The sequence below is a fragment of the Chlamydomonas reinhardtii genome, chromosome 2 (genome assembly GCF_000002595.2).
Source record: "Chlamydomonas reinhardtii strain CC-503 cw92 mt+ chromosome 2, whole genome shotgun sequence".
Taxonomy (NCBI): Eukaryota; Viridiplantae; Chlorophyta; class Chlorophyceae; order Chlamydomonadales; family Chlamydomonadaceae; genus Chlamydomonas; species Chlamydomonas reinhardtii.
Genome location: NC_057005.1, coordinates 7,192,177 through 7,209,091, shown reverse-complemented (window position 1 = coordinate 7,209,091; position 16,915 = coordinate 7,192,177). Strand labels below are relative to the sequence as shown.

The following is a 16,915-nucleotide window of genomic DNA, read 5'->3' as shown; positions in this document are numbered from 1 at the left end:
GTCCATTTCTGTAGCGGCTCGCTCTCACGCCTCTTTCTTCCTGGTCCGAGCGCAACCCCCAGTGGACGCGTCCGGACCAGCCATGGCACCGAAGCGGCGCCGAGACGAAGCTGAGAAGGCGGAGGAGGAGAAAGGTGGGGAGACTGCTTGACGACCTGGGTGAGGACCGTGCATGTGCGGGGACGGCTGGGCACTGGGGACGGATTGATTGACAGGTTGACGGCTGAGACAGCTCATGTGCGCTCTCTTCTTCCTCCCCGTTCCCCATCCCCAGAACCGCGACGTCTCCGCCGCCAACGTGATCCGTGTGCTCCTCCTGCTGAAGCTGATGGGCTTCGAGCGGCCGACCAAGCTGCAGCGGCCGCCATGGCCGCCGGCGGCGGCGGGGCCGGGCTGAGAGCCTGAACGGCGCTAGCAGGGCGTGGGGCTGAGGGTGCACGTGTCGATTGGCGGCGAGTGACGTGACTAGTTTGTTAGCTGCGGGTTAGCACGGACTGTGCACCCCACCCAACCGGCCATGTCCGGATTTGCGGGGATGCCAAAGGCCCCCAACATAGAGGCGTGTGCTTAGTAGGCGCCCGCGTCAAGGTGGCTGGGTTGATAACGACCCGGGATCAGCCCTTTTCCTGCCATAAGGCAGCCACCTCCTTGTTGCCAGAAGTGTTTGGACTAGCGCATATTCGTTGCCCTAGCAGGGTGCAGCCTGGTACTACATGCTTATACTGCTTTTGTGAGGACAATCTGGGGCGGGGGTGTAGACCTCATCCGGCTCAAGGTGATTAGTGAGCATTGGTGATTGCCTTTCCCGAGCTCAATCCGCTGCATGTTAGCATGTACAATTGGCTGGAAGGGTTTAGCAGGCACGAGGTGGCAATGAATAGTAGTTGTACGTTGGCGGCTGGCCCCACCTCCTTGTGCAGGAACTGGCCGTACTTTACTTACCAGCTCGTGGCGGAGCCAGCCCTGTCACATGCTTGCTGTCCATTGTCGCAGACCGCTGCAGGCGGCTTCTGGCACACGTTGCTGCTTCCGCCGCCATTCAGGCAGGCTCACAGTTAGGTTGAACTGAGATGTAAAGATACGCTGTCGGACTCGCGCTGCGGGCATGTGAGCTGACCGCGGGCGAGTGGCAGCGACGCGCTTGCATGCAGTACGCCAGCGTCCGGTAGCCACGTAGGGCCGCATCCACTCCAGTGACAGGCAGACCCAGCAACTGACCAGACTGACGTCCATGCGCCAACCGGAGTACCGGTACCGTCACTCCTTAGAAGTTCACGGTAGCAGTCACAGATCCATGTAACAGTCTTAAACAAGAACAGTGTCCGCCGTTGGCGTGACTACCCAACCTAGCGTCGCCAGCGTAGTGCCTCGCTCCGCCGTTGGCGGTTGGCAACACGCACGCAACTGGATGTGGGAAAGGGTGCAAACCATGAACACTTCTGCTTGCATGCTGGATCACGGGTGCGGCCTGACACCCCTGTGACCAGGGGAGGCATGACACCATAAGAACCTTCCCAGGCCTCCCCTGCTCGTGCACTCCACCTGGTGCCAAGGTGGCCGTGCATTCAGCCGACGACTGCGTCCCCATGCTGCAGCATGCCCCGGCGTAGCTGGGGCAAAGCGTGGAGGCGTCTGGACTTGATGACCCATGTCCCGGGAGCACCAGGAGCAGCAGGGGGGCGGGTGATGACGTGGGGCGCCGTGTATGGAGGTGGCATCCTGTACGGTATGTTTATCTGGGCGCTTGTGGGCGGTACACCTCCCACAGGGCTCCTACCTACCCCGGAAGTCCCTTAGCGAGCGAGTTAGACTTTTACCGGCAATGACTGCTACAGCGCTTCATTGCACAAAGCCAATCGAGCCCACTTCAGCGTGACACTTCAGGGACAGGTTCGATTTTGTGGCGAGAAAGCCGCCTCACCCCGGTTAGCGCAGTAGCGCACGTGCTTGAGTGCTGTGCCACAGTAGGGTGCCACCGTAGGGTGCCGCAGTAGGGTGACCCATGACAGCGGTTTTAACGGTTTCACCTGCTGTGGGCGGCTGTGCGCGGTGCGGCCGTCAAATGGGCTTCAATCGGTTGCATGGACTCGCTCCCGTCGCCAGCGCCTTGCCATCACGTCATTGGACCGCGGACAACACCTTTCCAGACAACTCTAGCCGTGTGCTCCGCACACACGATCACTCAGCAGTCATTACCCAAAGCCTGTCACTCTGATTTACACGACCCGCTCAACACGTGGTAGTGCTCACCCGCTTCAGAGGTCAACTTGAGCCAGACACGCAGCCCGCATGACATGGGGTTCCTAACTTTCCAACCCACGCCGCGAATCTCATTCATGTCAATGCCGCCAACAGTTCTAGCCACGCTGCCACCACTTCTGCTACCTACACTCCCTCAGAGCGTGAAGCCGTCGCAGCACAACAAGCCTCGTCCTCCGCCTGCCCACCCTCGTCGGCCACGCGCACATCGACACGGAACGAACCACAGCCGGGCAGCTCCGTCAGGCCACCACCGCATACTGGTGTGCCCACAGCATTTTTGATCCGCCGTGTGGCATTTAGGTGCCTTACGACTCGTCCTCGCTTGGGAGCAATGCCCCTCAACCCACCACACACGGCCCAGTCGGAGTGCAGCGCCTGGCGACAACCCATCGACTTACACAATGTTCTGTACTAACCCCAATGCGGTCGTGGCAATTCTGCGCGCTCCGGTCACACCGTAGCTATGCCTGTCGTTCGCAGGGGAACATCCGTCCGCCTAAACAGGCGCGAATGTGTACGATGCTGCTGTGTATACATGCCACTTGCCCGCGCTGTGCTGCTAACCCGCGCCGCCTCACTCATAAAAAGTTCTTCAAAGCATCAGTGACTTTGGTGGACCCCCATGCGTACACATGACAAACAGCCGATTGACAAAGCAGACGTTCTCGCGCAGCGAAGCAACCTCAGCGCTGTGCTCTGAGGCATGCTTGCGACAGAGCCTGAACAGAACCGCCACCCCGTGATGCTTGCTCTTATCGTACCTGGTACGGTCATGTTTATGTGAACACATGCGTGCAGTTTGCTTTTCGTAGTGCTATTGAACTCTTGTCTGCGGGAGCTCCACCCGTTTAAAGTGCCACAAGATGCACAATGTCATCGCAGTCATTAGGTGCTTGCAGAAGCGACCGCGTCAATCAGCATCGGCGACGGGGACTGGGCTCCGCCGGCTCCGCCATACTCGCCATCATCACGAGGTATCGCTGGCGCCGCCGCCGCCGCTTCCTCCGGCCCGGCAGGCGCAGCCGCGATGCCGCGTTCCGGTGCAACGGCTTCAGCTGCAGCGGCTAGCGCCCCCAGCAGGCCCGCACCCGGATCTGAATCAGCCGGCACTGCCGCGGGCGCGACCACAGCCGCCGCGGCAGCACCCGTGCCGCGAGCTGCAGCGGCGCCCGACATGCCCGCCACCGCCACCAGCTGCAGCAGCGCCGCCAGCTGCTGCTGCTGCTTCACGTGCAGGATGCTCTGCTTCATGCGTATCTGCTCCAGCATGAACTGGAAGGTGTGGAAGCTGTCCGGCAGCTGGCACAGCAGCTCGCTTACGCCCGCGCCGCCCGCCTCGGCCGCCGCCGCCTCCGCCACGCCCGCCACCGCCGCCGCGCCGGCGCCGGACTCGCTGCGGCGCCGTGCCGCGCCGCTGCTGGTGACGAACCCCGTGATGGTCCAGGCGCGCAGCAGCGCCCGCTCCGCCATGGCGAGAGACCAGGCGGTGCCCTTGTGCTCCAGCACCCGAGCCAGCAGCACGTAGGCGCGGCCGGTTTCGCGGTGCAGCATGCCCATGCGCGACTCCATGTCCAGCACCTGTGGGGCACACGGAGACGACACGGGCACGTGTCAGGGCGTGCATGCGGTTGCACGTGGGTAGAGGCAGGCGATTCACGCGACCGCTGTGAAACGCACACACGCACACAGAGGCAGGCAGATCCTTGCTAACACAGGGAGGCAGGTCCCCTTCCATGTGTACAGACTGTACCGGTGTGCTGCGCACCCACCTGCGTGCGGATGCGGTTGATGGCCTCCGGGTCCGGCACATCGCCCGGCCGCGCCGCCTCCACCGGCGGTAGCAGCTCCAGCGTCTGCTGCTGCTGCCGAGCCAGCAGCTGCTGCTGCGGGCTGCCCACGCCCCCGCCGCCACTGGCCGGCGATGAGGCACCGCCAGGCGTGGCCGCCAGGCCCACCGCCGCCACCACCGGTGACAGCGTCCCAGGGAGCTCCACCTTGCGAAGCAGCTGCGGCGGCTGTGCCGGCGCACCGGCCTCGCCTGCCCCCGCGCCCTCGCCCCCACCTGCGGCACGAGGCGCACCGTCAACGCCACCGGTCGCGCCGTCGGAAATGCGCGGCACAGCGGCTGTGGCGCCCGCGTCCTGCGAGTCTGGACTGTTCATGCCCTCGTGAACGGCCGCAGCGGCGCCCGTCATCAACGGCGCTGTCGCGTGTGCCGGGCCCTCGCCGGGCTCCGGCTTGGCGCCTGCAGCGGCGCCGTCCGGCGCTGCGGCCGGCGTGGCGGCGGCGCCGGCCTCTTTAAAGCTGTTGGAGCCAGCGTCCTTCATGGGCGCGTCGGAAGCTGGCTCCTGTGTGGCCTCAACCTTCACCACAGGAGACGAAGCGCCCGGCTCCGCCTTCCCGGCGCCGGCCGCCTGACCGCCCGACGCACCCGGCGACGCCGGGCCGTGCGTCGAGCTCGCGGCGCCGAGCAGTGATGCAAGCCGCGGCGACATGAGGCCCAGAGCCGCCGCCGGGCTGCCGTCGGGGCCGGCACCCGTCGGCGACGCCCGTGCCGCTGCCAAGTTCGCGCCGCCAGCCGCCGCCCCAGCGCCACCAAGCAGCGCCAGCAGGTCTAGCCCGCTGCTGCTGAGGCCACCGCCGACAGCGCCCATCAGGCCCACCGGCAGCTGCCCGAAGCCAAAGCCCAGACCGCAGCCTCCGCCACCGCTGCTGCTGCCGGCCACCCCGAGCGCGCCGTTGCTTGCCAGCACTGCCCGCAGGTGCTCCACCACCTGCTCCGTCGTCGGCAGCTGCTGCTGCGACTGCTGCGGCGACTGCTGCGACGGTGGCGGCGGCGGCGGCGGCGAGGGCGATGTGAGCGCGGGTGGCAGGCCGGCCCCAGCGCCGCTGCCACCAACAAAGCTGCTAGAAGCGCGGATGCCGCCACCGCCTGAAGAGCCTGCACCCGACCCGCGTATGGGCGGCCCCTGAAACAGCTGCGGTGGCTGCCCACCCGCCCCCGCCAGTAGGCTCAGCAGTGCCGGCGGCAGGGTTGGCCCGCCAGACGTGGCCACCTCCGGTGACGGCGGCAGCGACGGCGATGCCTTGGCCGACGACGACTGGCGCTGGAACAGACTGGGGCCGCCGGGCAATGGCAGCGGTGGCGCCAGCGGCGGCCGCGACGCCGCCGTGAAGCCGTCGCCGTTGCCGCCGCCGATGCCGCCGGCCCCGCCTGACGCGGAGCCACCGCCGCCGTCGAGTTCCATGCCTTCTGCATGCGTCCCTGCTACCCGCCGCCCGGACCCCCCGTTCGGTGCCTCCCCGGCCGAGCCCCGGCTCCCGCGCGACACCAGGCCACCCCCGCTGCCGCCAGCGCCGAGCACCGCATTGCCCGCCCAGCTGGTCCGTCGCCCGCTGGAGCGGCCGCCGCGAGGGCCCCGGAACACTCCGGGGTGGTGCCCGTCGTCGTCCATCTCGCCCGCGCCGCCGTCGCCCGCGCCACGCGGCCCCGTCTGCAGGTCGCCGCTCCGCTCCGCCGACCCCGTCGGCCCGAAGCGCACGCCGCCGCCGCCGCTGCGCTCCGCGCTGCCTTTGCTGCCGGCGCCGGGCGCCGCGCCGTCGTCGTCGCCCGAGGTGGCGGGGCCGGTGGTGTCGCGCGAGCCGGAGCCCTGCGCGCGTGGCCCGCCGCGCAGCAGCCGCCCGCTGCCGCCTGTCGCGTGGTAGTGGTGGTGTGGGTGCTGCTGCGGATCCGCCGTGCCGCCACTGCTGCCGCCGCCTGCCGCCGCCGCCGCGGCGTTCTGCGCCAGGTGCTGCTGCTGCAGCTCCCGCAGCTCCCGCAGCTCGCGCTCGCGCTGCCGCTGGCCGAACTCCAGCGCGTGCCCGAACGGATGCTGCTGCCGCAGGTGCGACGGCAGCTTGCGCACCGGGCTGCCATACACGCCCTGCCCTTGCCCGAGCCCGTGCCCGCGCCCACTGCCGTCCGCGTCCTCCTCGTCATCGTCCTCCTCCCGCAGCCCCGGAATCCTCGCGCCGCGCCCGGCCCCCTCCTCCTCTTCCTCCTCCTCCTCGTCATCATCGTCATCGCGCACCCGGCACTTCGTCATGATGGACGGCAACGACGGCTGGCGGCTGAGCGTGGAAGGCCGGTAGGCGGCCGCGCCGCCGGCGCCGCCGCCGCTGGTCTGCTGCACTGCCGCTGGCCCCGGCACCGCCGCGCCCGGCTGCTGGTTGCGGAATGACGACTGCCGCCCCACGCCGTCGCTGCGGCGGCGCGAGGGCGGCGGCCGGGCAAAGGGCGGCAGGTCGCCGTCGTCGGCGGTGTCGTGGTCCTCGTCGTTGCCGCCGCCCGAGGGCGGCGTCCGGCCGCTGCGGGAATCAGGGCGCAAAACCATGCAAGGGTTATGCACGGGTGCGCAAGTGAAGGACAACATGATGTTGTAATTTGTGCCAACAGATGACCAGCAGAAATACATCGGGTCGGGTCCCGTCGGTCAAGGCAGTCCTGGCAAGCATCAACAACAACATCCGGCGCTTGGCACAGATTCACCAAATAGCAAAACGAGTGCGGCTCACCCTTCAATCTCGTCGGCTGCATCAAGTAGTAGGTGCAGGTTGCTGACGCTGTCAGAAGCATTCAGGCCGCCCGGTCCCCCCAGCACTCCGCCGCCGCCGCGGCTGCCAAAGCCGCCCCGTGCGCCGCCGCTGCTCGTCGGCGCTACCGCCAGCCCGTTCAATGACGTCCGGTGTCCGACTGCGCCGCCGGTGGGTGTCGGCAGCCCATTGAACGACACACGGTGCGATCCGCCGCCGCCGCCGCCGCCCATGCCCACCGCCAGCGGCGGCACCGCTAGCCCATTCATGGAGGTGCGGAGGCTGCCAGGGCCGCTACCCACCCCTGGACCGCCCGCAATGCCTGCTACAAAGAACCCGGTGCCGCTGGCCGCGCGGGACACGGAGCCGTTGTAGCTGGTGCGGGCCTTTTTAGTGGTGTGCTCGGCGGGCATGGCGGCGGCGGCGAAGGCGGCGGCGGCCTGCGGCGTGAGCAGGTCCTCCGGCTCGATGCCCTCCGTCGCCAGCCAGCTGACCAGCCAGGGCTCGGTCAGCCAGGCCTGCGGGTGTGACACCGGGCGACATCGAGGAGGCGTTTAACAGTTGGGCAGCAGCCGGGCGTGTGAGGGCAGGTGCCGATGTGGCGTGCCGGGTGGTAATAACCTGCACGGTACGCCCCTAGCCTGTCACACAGTCCAGCCCCTTGCCTATCTTGCAGTCACACTGGCATCGCACACGCACCTTAAGCCCAAAAAGGCCTTCCTTTGGCCTGCGTGCAAACCGGGGAATGTGAGGTCAGCCCAAGCGGAACCTTCGTGGGAAGCGTGGACAGGTGGCCCTTGGAAAGCTCTAAACCCGGACTGCTTCACCCGCACGCTTCTAACCACCCCTTGCCGCCTGACAGCCTTCAGCCCACACTCACTTTATGAACACGGTTGTTGCAGCCTTTTTGCGCACTTCCGTGTATAGGGCCGATGCCATCGTGTTTTCCGGAGTTTTGCCCATGCACTTCAGCAAGCGCCGCTCGATGGCGAGCTTAGTGATTTCGCCTGCGAGCACGCAAGTACGCAATTCTATGTCAATCGACCGGGCGAAGGTGCGGCTGGTTTTGGCCGGTCGGCGGCACCTGTTATGTTGCCCCCCATGTGCGTCAGCCAAACACCCGTCGGCGCTCAGCCAGACCCGCGGCGCCGCACCTGAAGTCATCAGGCGCTCCTCCTGTTTCAATATTTCGAAAGCTGCGTTTTTGAAGACGCCCCCAGCGACTCGCTGCGCCCCATCGCCAGGGTCTGCAGCAGGGTCTTCGTCCCCATAGTTGCTTCTTCTGTAAAACACACGCACGCGGGATCAAAATGTTCAGGGGAAGGAAGCAAGTGCTCGCACGGCTGGCCCCCCAGAAGCGCGCCGATTCTCCACGAAGCGCAGGTCCACACGCGCCGCGCGAGGCGCGGCGAAGCCATCTTTGAACGTAAAGCTACCGACGTAGCAAGGGCCTTGGGCCTAGCCACGCCGAGGGCCTCGTCTCAAAGTTCGCGTGGACATGGACGTGGCTGGGCATGGAGAGATGTAGTCCCAAGCGCTCTTCCACAAATAACCCGATATACTCTGATTGTACAATTGGTGGTAGCCCTCAAGAGGACGCGCCCGGCCCCTCGCCCAGCCTCTCCGGCCCAGGTGAGCATTCAGATGTGCATGTGCAGGCGCGCCTGTCCGCCAAAAACAGCTCCTTACCTCCCTCTGCCTCCTCTAGCGCCACCGCCTTTGCCACTCATCGCATCTGACTACTCTACAGCTCTGGAAGCCGGCGCTCCGGGTGGGCGCCCGGTGATGCGAGTATTTCGCGTATGCAAACGTGCAAGCTCAAGCACCACAGTGGCAGATGGTGAAGCTAGCGCTCTTATTTACATGTCACGGTGGTCGCCGCGCTCTGTAAGCTCCTGAAAATGAAAAGGGCGTAGGCACCATGGGGATGCCCAATTTAACATCAGGGCTGGGCTGCCGTCACTGCTTGGTTATAATAATAGTATTGCGTGAAGATCCTGAAATGCTCACCTGCGTCAAAGACTCTCAAATTCAAAGACTCTGACCATCTTCTTCTTGCGCTTTCGCACACGCCTAGTCGATAAGCCTCTGTGCTTCAACCAACGGATGTCAATGGACAGGACGTAGGCTGGCCTGCGACAAGCTTTCCAGCTAAAAGAGGGCCACACGGGTCTTGAGCTGGTCGCTGGGCGTGTTGGAGTGGCCCAGCCTGCGGTCGTGCGTCGGGAGGCGGGATGGCGTCCTACACGCAAGAGGACTCTTCAACAGAGGGGAGGACTGTCTACGCGGTACGGGCGGGTTAGCGGCACCGGGAGTCAGGCGTGCGCGTCGAGGGGCTGGCAGTGGAGTGCCGATTTACCTGTGCGTGCCTTCCCCAGCTCCCCTGACCTCGATCTCCCTGCACCTGTGTAGAAACCCTTCCCGAAATCCACGACGGAAGAGTTTGTGCGGGACGTCTTTGGCGCGTTCGGCAGGTGCGCGGGGCGCTGCGTGGTTGACTTGGATATACAGGCACAGCTGGCTGGTCGCCGTTTAGGAAGTGCAAAGGATGGCAACGACTGGGGCGCCAACCGTGGGTGAAATTTTCTTCATGGTTGCACAGGCTCCTGAAATATGGGCGGTATGCGTGGCCGCCTCGGCTAGGCGCGGTGGCCCAGAATTAAACTCCCGCGCCACTTGCCACACTTCCACCGCCCGCCACTCCCTCACAGCATCTTGCGTGTAAAACTCCGGCGGGAAGCGGTGACAAACAGCTTTCGGGGCTCGGTGTATGTGGAGTATGCAGAGCCCAGCGCGGCTGCGGCGGTGGTGGCCAACCCGCCGCAGCAGCGGCACTCGTCCTCGACCTCATCCGCCGCCTCACCAGGGAGATACGTAGTCATGATGCGGTCAGAGTACGAGCGAAAGCGCACCTCGGGCGGCAAGGCCAGCGGTGACGGCGTGGGTGGCGGGAGTGGCAGCGGCACTGCATCGGGCAGCAAGCGGCAGCGGCGGGAGACGCCCGGGACAGGTGCAGGCGGCGGCACGTCTCAGGGCGGGGTAGGCGGCGCGAGCTCGAGCGGGCAGCGGGACCAACGGCAGCCGACCGGGACGCCGTTGCCACCGCCGCCGCCGCCTCCACCACTACCGCCGCACATGCAGCAGCAGGCGGTGCTGTTCACGCCAGGGGCACCGGCGGCCGGGGCTGACGCGGCGGCGGTGGCGCAGTGGCGGAAGCTGGCAGAGGAGCGGGAGTCCACCATCCGATCTCTGGAGGAGAGCATGTGCGCGGGGGCGTGGTGGGAAGGGGCCAAGGGGGGTTAAGTGCCCAAGCCGGCGGGGCGGTGCTTGTGCTGCCAAGCCGGAAGGCGCGGTAGCTGGGGGCACAGAAGCGCTTACACGGCTACAACGCTACAGGAAGTGCAGGGTGCAGTATTGGCGTGCCTATGTTGGCAAACCTTCTGGTGTTTCCGATGTGCCTACCCGCCTCCATGTCTTTGCCCCTGCAGCCGCAAGGAGAAGGACGAAAAGGAGCGGATGCAGCAGCGGCTGTCAGAGGTGAGCACCCCACCAATACCTTCCACATCTGGCACTCACGGCCCGCAGCTCACTTGGCACCATCGACTCGGTTGCTCCGTCGGGGAGCTGCAGTCACATGAGGGCTGCGCCAGTGCCGGTGCCGCGCATACGTGCTCCGCCCCTACTTTTGGACCGCTCCCTAGCGCCCGAAGCCCCTTGGGTTCGGTTTACTTTGGGCTGGTATCTACAAACCCTCACCCCACATTGCCGTGAACTGCTCGCCTGCTTGCAACCCGCTCACCCGCTCCTCTGCTTGGCCCCTCCCTGGAACATCGCGTCTGCCTCCGTGTCTCCCTCCGGCCCCGCAGGCCCAGCAACGCGCCGCCGACGCGGTGGCACGGGAGGTGGCGGCCAGCAAGCAGCTGCTGGCCAAGGAGGCGGAGGTGGGCGCGCTCAAGGGGGAGATCAGCATGCTGCGGACACAGGTGAGGCCAGGCGCAGGCGCGGGGGGAGGAGCTCGTGAGGGTAGGAGCGCGCGGGTACGCACTTGAGCGCTAGGGTCTTCGTGGTCGGGGCGCCGCATGTGCACAGCAGGCGGGTAAGCAGCGGGCGCGGCTTGGCGCCAGACGTAGTGCGTTCAGCACAGTCGATGTGTATTTTTGCATGCGTCGTGTGCGAGGCGTGGCGAGACGCGACGCGCTTCTGCGTGTACAGCCCTTGGGCGACCTGCTTGCTCATCGCGACCCGAGTTCAAAGATCAATGTCTCGCCACGCAGGGCGCAGCGCAGCTGGAGCGCGCCAACGTGGCACACAAGGCGCGTGTAACGGAGCTGGAGGTGCAAATGCAGAAGCTCAAGGATGCACTGCTGGAGAAGGAGCGAGGCGAGCGCGAGGCGCAGCGGCGGGAGAAGGCGGAGAAGGAGAAGGAGCGGGAGAAGGAGAAGGAGAAGGAGGGCAGCAACGGCAAGGCGGTCGGTGACGACTTGCTGGATGACCTGTAGTGACTTGTTGGTCGGTGTTGCCGTGTGGCCTACCTATGACATTGAACTTTTGCTTGGACGGAACTGGGGGAATGGGAGTCATGTTCGAAACGGGCATTTCAATGGAGTATTCAGCGCCGTGCGAGGCGCGTAGCTCCCGCTGCGAAGCGCTGTTCTTTGAAGCGATGTTTCCGCAAGCATGGCAATTTGTATGCCGGTTGAGAAGTTACTTCGGGCTGTGAGTTGGGTGCGCATATGACACGCGGGGACGTTAAGCGCAGCCATTGCGCTTTTGATGGGTGGCCGCCTCGTCCCGTCATGTGCAACCTCCAACACGTGCTTTTGCTCGCGCAAGGAGACGCGGCACCGGGCCATCGGCCAAAGCCACGGGCGGTCCGCGCTTGGAGCCGCAAGCCGGACTGATTCAGCGTGCGGGCAGGGTCCTGTGAGCGGCAGGGTAGGAAGGTGTTGGTATGTATGCTAAAGGTGAAATTGGAGAGATGAGATGCTCACAACGAGATGCCTGATGAGATACACATGGTGAGGTGCTCTCTACAGTGCACAACTGGCGTGATACCGCTGGTAGCGGTCGGCTAGCAGACTTGCTCTGTTGGGCTGTGTGGGTCCCACACGCGGCAGGGAAGTAGGGCAGGAGGGCATCCCAGTGTGGCCAGCCATGGCCCGTGGGGTGCAACCCAGCCAGCCCTGCTGTAAAACGGCACGACCCGAAGACCCATGTGTGTGTCTTTCCGAAGTTTCCTTGCATGGATGCGGATTCAAAACGTCAGGGTCAGCGCCCTGAATCAGACCACTCAATTACAAGCGGCAGGGCCGCTGCTACACACGCGGCCACGCATCCATGAAGAGGGGACGCCGTGTGGGCAAGCAAATGTTGTACATGAACATGCTACCAACCACGACCGAGCCAGCCGGCTACTCGTAAGCCTTTGCGGAGTATCGAAGTCATCATCCATGCACCACGGTGTGCCCGCGCGCGGCTCTCACTCGACACAGCAACTCTTGCCTAACCCTCGGTCACGGCGGCTCTACGCTTGACCGGCAGCCTGCTGCTCATCCCATCCAAAGAATTATTTCAGTCTCCTTAGTGAATGCAAGCCGCCCCCTGCGCTGCATAACTGCATTGTTAATAAGCAACTCGCAGGCCACCGCCTCTGCCTGCCTCTGCCTCCTCAGCACAAGCCAGCCACGCCTGCCAACACACAGCCAACCCGTGCCTCCCGCCTCCTGACGCCTGCCGGCTCCTCTCACGGCTGCGCCGGCTCCTCTCAGTGCTGCGCCCACTGGATGCTCTTGATGTCCACGCCCTCCTGCACCATCTCCCACAGCGGGCTCATCTCGCGCAGCTTGTTGACGTGCGACACAGTCATGTCGATGGCACGTTCCACCTCCTGCACGTGTGTACGGGGGGGGGGGGGGGGTGGAGGCGGCGGCGAAGAAGGGGGACGGGAGGGCGGTTCGGTGAAATCAAACAAACCGAGAGACGCACAGCAGGTGCATGAGCTAGCAGCGCGCGCGCGCGCACACACACCAGTGCATTGGGCCGCCCCGCACCCCGTGCTGGCCAGCCCGTTCCACATCCCTCCCGCATGCCGCATCGCAACCCACCACAACAGGGGCGCCAGCAGGCCTCCGCGCTGGCCCAGTCTTCCAGCAGCACCAGGCCGCAGGCCCCTCATCGCAACCCTCCCGCCCCGAAAACCCAACCGCCACTTACCGCGTCGGTTGTGAAGCGGCCCATGCCGTACCGGATGCTGGTGTGCGCTAGCTCCTCCTCCACGCCCAGCGCGCGCAGCACGTAGCTGGGCTCCAGCGAGGCGCTGGTGCAGGCGGAGCCGCTGCTGACCGCGATCTCCTTGAGCCCCATGATCAGCGACTCGCCCTCCACGTAGGCAAACGACAGGTTCAGGTTGCCCGGGTAGCGGCGCGCGGGGTCGGCGGGGCCGTTCAGGTGCACGCCCTGTGCAGGGAGGAGGAGCAGTTTGGGGCAGCCGTCCGTGGAATACAAGAGTGAGTGGATTGCAGTTTGAGGTTGCGACGGAGGCGCGGGTGGCGACCAGGAGGTCAGGGAGAAGGGCAGGGAGGGGAACTAATTTGGTCAAACCGACTCGCCAAAGCCTCCGAAACCCCGCCCGGGACCCCGCCCACCACCCCACCACCCCACCACGCCAGCGCCTGCTCCACACACCCGCTTCCCTGCCCGCGCACCTGCAGCTGGCTGGTGATGCCGGTGCGCAGGCGCTCCTCCAGCCGCCGCACGTGTGCCAGGTCGGCCTGCAGCTCGCGGCCCGCCACCGCGCACGCCGCGCCCAGCCCCACCACCAACGGCGTGGGCACGGTGCCGGAGCGCAGGCCGCGCTCCTGGCCGCCGCCGCTCATCAGCGCCTCCAGCCGCACACGAGGCCGCCTGGGCAGGGCAGAAGGTCGACAGGACGGGGGCAGGAGGGGGCAGGAGGAAAAGATGGATTGGCGGAGATACATAGGAGGAGGTGGATAAGAGATGGACCCACAGCGCAGCGGCACGGCAGTGTATGGGATGCTGGCATGGGGCAAACTGATCCCCAGCGCGCTGGCCGCTGCCTGGTCGCCACGCGCGCTTCCTGCAAGCGATCCTGGGAGACAGGTGCACGCACCTGCGCACATAGAGCGCGCCGATGCCCTTGGGTCCGTAGATCTTGTGGCCGCTGATGGACATGAGGTCGATCTTGCTCTTGTTCACGTCAACAGGGATCTTACCCACCGCCTGTGACACACAGCAAGGTGACGCCATGTACATCGGATCACCGGCACAGACGCGGAGAACCATAATTTGCACAACACAGCGTCACACACGCCCCGCATTCGCATGCACATTGTCGACCCTTTCCCTCTGCGCTTTCCACACACACACACACACACACACACGCACGCACGCACGCACTCTCTCTCTCTCTCTATCTCTCTCTCTGCGCCTCTGCCCCCCGCTGCTCGCACCTGCGCGCCGTCGGTGTGGAAGTACACGCCACGCTTGCGGCACATCTCGCCGATCTCGTCCACGGGCTGCACCACTCCAATCTCGTTGTTGACTGCCATGACGCTGACCAGCGCCGTGTCGGGCCGCATGGCCGCCTCCAGCACCGCCAGGTCTAGCAGCCCGTCGGGCCGGACCTGCGAGGTGGGGTTCAGTATTGATGCAGTCACGATACATACATGGTTATGTTCACCATCTCCATCTCCGCGATCGATATGATGCAGAATAAACAGCATGAAAGCGTGGCAATAGGCAGGCGGCGAGGAGGAGAGGGAGCACGGGTGAAGACGTGGGCATATCAAGGTAGGCTGGGAGCACCATCCCTCCTTGCTAACCCCGGCGGTATGTGGCGATATGCGTCCCCACACCCACACTACCCCGCACTCCCCCTCCCCAGCGGCCTCACCGGCAGGTAGGTGACGTCCCAGCCACGCTGCTGAAGCCAGCGGCAGCTGTCCAACACGCACTTGTGCTCCGTCTGTCGCCGAGCAAGCGAGAACATCAGGCGTCAACAGAAGCGTAAGGCAGACACTCCACCCCAAAGTCCACGAGAACACGCAACCAGCCTGCCGCCCCTGCCTAATGACCGCACCCTGGCTTTGCGCACCCTGGCTCCGCCGCCCCTCCCTTCCCCCAACAGCCCGCACCTGTGTGGTGATGACGTGCTTCTTCTTGTCTTTGAAGTATGAGGCCACTCCTTTGATGGCGGTGTTGTTGGACTCGGTGGCGCCAGAGGTGAAGATGATCTCCTTGGGGTCGGCGCCGATGAGGCCGGCAATCTGGGGGTGGGCGTGGCGGACCGGGGGCGGGGGCGGGGTGATCGGACCGGGTGTGGGTATGGCGCAGCTAGGGCGCACGTGCCATGGTATGTGATCGCCATACGGAAGGGCAAGCTCGTGTAAGAAACAGCGTGCAGCGACCCATTTCCGTCGCCCTACCAAGCATCCGTGCCGTCGTAGCACAGCGTTCTAAACACGTTGACATTCCCACTGCAGTCCCCCCCCCCCCACATGAACGGCTACCCCCCGCGGCCCCGGCCCACCTGCTTGCGTGCATCCTCTACCGCCTCCTCCGACTCCCAGCCGTACAGATGGGTGCGTGAGTGTGGGTTGCCGAACTGCAGGGGCAGGAAGCACAGTGTCGTATTTGCAAAAAAAACCCGCAGAGGAAGTGTCAGAACGCAACCAACTGCACTTGTGTCCCACAACGCCCATGCTTTCTTAACACGGTTTGGGTCTGGCTGTTGCGGTAAGGCGGCACTGGGCCCAGCCTGACCGTTCCCACGGGCCCAGCCACGGCCCCAGATACTGCAGCCACCCAATATCCCGGCCCGCAGCTCTGCGCCATAGTTCTCTTCACGTCAGGACCTACTTGTCGGCTCAGGCACATAGGTACCCGTCCAAAACTGAAATCCCTACCAACTCGCCCCTACCAACCGGGAGGCTGCCACGCACACCAGATTCCCGTCCTGCGCCCCACGCCCTGTCAGATAGCCATCCACGAAGCGGCACCGGCTACCCAGCTCCGAAGGAGTCCTTGTCCTAGCTCGCTCCACTGGAAAGTCTCCTGCCACTTCCCACGCCCAGCGTAACCCTTGCCACCCGCCGTCCCGTTCCGCCCGCACTTTGCCCGCCACTCGCATGACCTCTACAATCCCCGCATGCACCACTCCCTCTCGGGCAACAGTTGTTCTATCTGTGCTTCACTGATAAGCCCTGTACGGCTGATGCACACACCTGCTCGGTCATGTACGGCAGCATGGCGTCGATAACGCGGGGGTCCATGGGGGTGGTGGCCTGCATGTCCAGGTATAACGGCACGCCGCGCAGGGCGATGCCCTTCTTCTCAATCACCCCGGAGCCGCCGCCAGAGGTGGAAGGGCCTGCAACAGAAGGCACCACAACACTGTGATGTTGGCGGATGCATGTGATCGCATTGTCCGGTTGAGCTTCCGGGAAGGCGGATGACGTGGATCGCTCGCAGCCCGAGAAACGTAAACTCGACACGGCTTCCGGGCGCATTATCCCAATATGTGCCTGCGCAGCTACTGTGGCACGAGCGCTGCCACCAGGCATGGCGTGTTCAAAGCGCCCATCTCAAGCTACCAACAAAGCTGCAGGGACGCACAGCGCAACAGACTGCCCGCGCGTGTGTGTTGAGGCCCCGGCTGCAGCCTGGTGGTGGCTGCCCCCGTTGACAGCCTGCTTGCCACCCCCACGGATATTCTTCACATTCCCAGAAGACGACCCGCGGTATGTCCTTGATACCTCTGCTCTGACCTGCATCAGCGTCCTCTGCAGGCTGGGGCGCAGCTGATAGCCCGCGCAGCGCCAGGTTGCCCATCGCGGGTGCGACCAGGCGTGAGGCCTGAAGCAGCTGACATGCAGCGCGCTGCAACATGGTTGTGATGTGGCGTCCGACCAAAATTGCACGCGATCCTGGGCTCAAGAGTAAACGTGTTGGTGAAATTGCAGTAAACAGCGTCAGTTCTCGATTCTCAAGCCTTCACACCTACTTAAATGTTCAAGTGAGCAGCTGTATGAAGCGCAGATGTGTGTGCGGAGGCACGCCCAAC

The 16,915-nt window shown here is 64.8% G+C and overlaps 4 protein-coding genes across 4 annotated transcripts; 2 read left to right on the top strand and 2 right to left on the bottom strand.

Moving 5' to 3' along the window:
- The first annotated feature begins 43 nt into the window (after positions 1-43).
- On the top strand, positions 44-1,312 carry CHLRE_02g146131v5 (uncharacterized protein). Its single transcript, XM_043060314.1, has 2 exons — positions 44-134; positions 275-1,312. The coding sequence occupies exons 1-2, from the start codon at positions 83-85 to the stop codon at positions 403-405; spliced, it is 183 nt and encodes a 60-aa protein (XP_042927717.1). The 5' UTR covers positions 44-82; the 3' UTR covers positions 406-1,312.
- Positions 1,313-2,007: 695 nt separating this feature from the next.
- Positions 2,008-8,693, bottom strand: CHLRE_02g146150v5 (uncharacterized protein). Its single transcript, XM_043060315.1, has 7 exons — positions 8,524-8,693; positions 7,989-8,116; positions 7,715-7,841; positions 7,534-7,561; positions 6,817-7,352; positions 4,032-6,609; positions 2,008-3,840 (listed from the first exon to the last, which is right to left on the bottom strand). Exons 1-7 carry the CDS (start codon positions 8,562-8,564, stop codon positions 3,148-3,150), a joined length of 4,131 nt encoding a protein of 1,376 aa, XP_042927716.1. The 5' UTR covers positions 8,565-8,693; the 3' UTR covers positions 2,008-3,147.
- A 140-nt stretch (positions 8,694-8,833) lies between these two features.
- On the top strand, positions 8,834-12,038 carry CHLRE_02g146200v5 (uncharacterized protein). The gene is made up of 6 exons (XM_043060316.1): positions 8,834-9,122; positions 9,247-9,308; positions 9,546-10,097; positions 10,323-10,371; positions 10,701-10,817; positions 11,109-12,038. Exons 1-6 carry the CDS (start codon positions 9,069-9,071, stop codon positions 11,331-11,333), a joined length of 1,059 nt encoding a protein of 352 aa, XP_042927715.1. The 5' UTR covers positions 8,834-9,068; the 3' UTR covers positions 11,334-12,038.
- Positions 12,039-12,068: 30 nt separating this feature from the next.
- On the bottom strand, positions 12,069-16,893 carry CHLRE_02g146250v5 (uncharacterized protein). Its single transcript, XM_043060317.1, has 10 exons — positions 16,620-16,893; positions 16,077-16,222; positions 15,383-15,457; positions 14,988-15,119; positions 14,747-14,818; positions 14,304-14,477; positions 13,964-14,073; positions 13,539-13,737; positions 13,048-13,290; positions 12,069-12,721 (listed from the first exon to the last, which is right to left on the bottom strand). Exons 1-10 carry the CDS (start codon positions 16,738-16,740, stop codon positions 12,599-12,601), a joined length of 1,395 nt encoding a protein of 464 aa, XP_042927714.1. The 5' UTR covers positions 16,741-16,893; the 3' UTR covers positions 12,069-12,598.
- Positions 16,894-16,915: the final 22 nt, after the last annotated feature.

Bases quoted from the DNA above. Each gene is read 5' to 3' on its own strand.
- CHLRE_02g146150v5 (XM_043060315.1), bottom strand. From the start codon at position 8,564: ATGAGTGGCAAAGGCGGTGGCGCTAGAGGAGGCAGAGGGAG. The intron at 7,353-7,533 runs GTGCGTGTGCGA...TCACACCCGCAG, and splicing joins AAGGCCTTTTTGGGCTTAAG to GCCTGGCTGACCGAGCCCTG. The intron at 3,841-4,031 runs GTGGGTGCGCAG...TGTGCCCCACAG, and splicing joins TCAACCGCATCCGCACGCAG to GTGCTGGACATGGAGTCGCG.
- CHLRE_02g146131v5 (XM_043060314.1), top strand. From the start codon at position 83: ATGGCACCGAAGCGGCGCCGAGACGAAGCTGAGAAGGCGGAGGAGGAG. The intron at 135-274 runs GTGGGGAGACTG...CCCCATCCCCAG, and splicing joins GAAGGCGGAGGAGGAGAAAG to AACCGCGACGTCTCCGCCGC.
- CHLRE_02g146250v5 (XM_043060317.1), bottom strand. From the start codon at position 16,740: ATGTTGCAGCGCGCTGCATGTCAGCTGCTTCAGGCCTCACGCCTGGTC. The intron at 16,223-16,619 runs GTCAGAGCAGAG...CTTCTGTTGCAG, and splicing joins TGCAGAGGACGCTGATGCAG to GCCCTTCCACCTCTGGCGGC. The intron at 12,722-13,047 runs GTAAGTGGCGGT...ACACACGTGCAG, and splicing joins GCCGCTTCACAACCGACGCG to GAGGTGGAACGTGCCATCGA.
- CHLRE_02g146200v5 (XM_043060316.1), top strand. From the start codon at position 9,069: ATGGCGTCCTACACGCAAGAGGACTCTTCAACAGAGGGGAGGACTGTC. The intron at 9,309-9,545 runs GTGCGCGGGGCG...ACTCCCTCACAG, and splicing joins GTCTTTGGCGCGTTCGGCAG to CATCTTGCGTGTAAAACTCC. The intron at 10,098-10,322 runs GTGCGCGGGGGC...TTGCCCCTGCAG, and splicing joins CGATCTCTGGAGGAGAGCAT to CCGCAAGGAGAAGGACGAAA.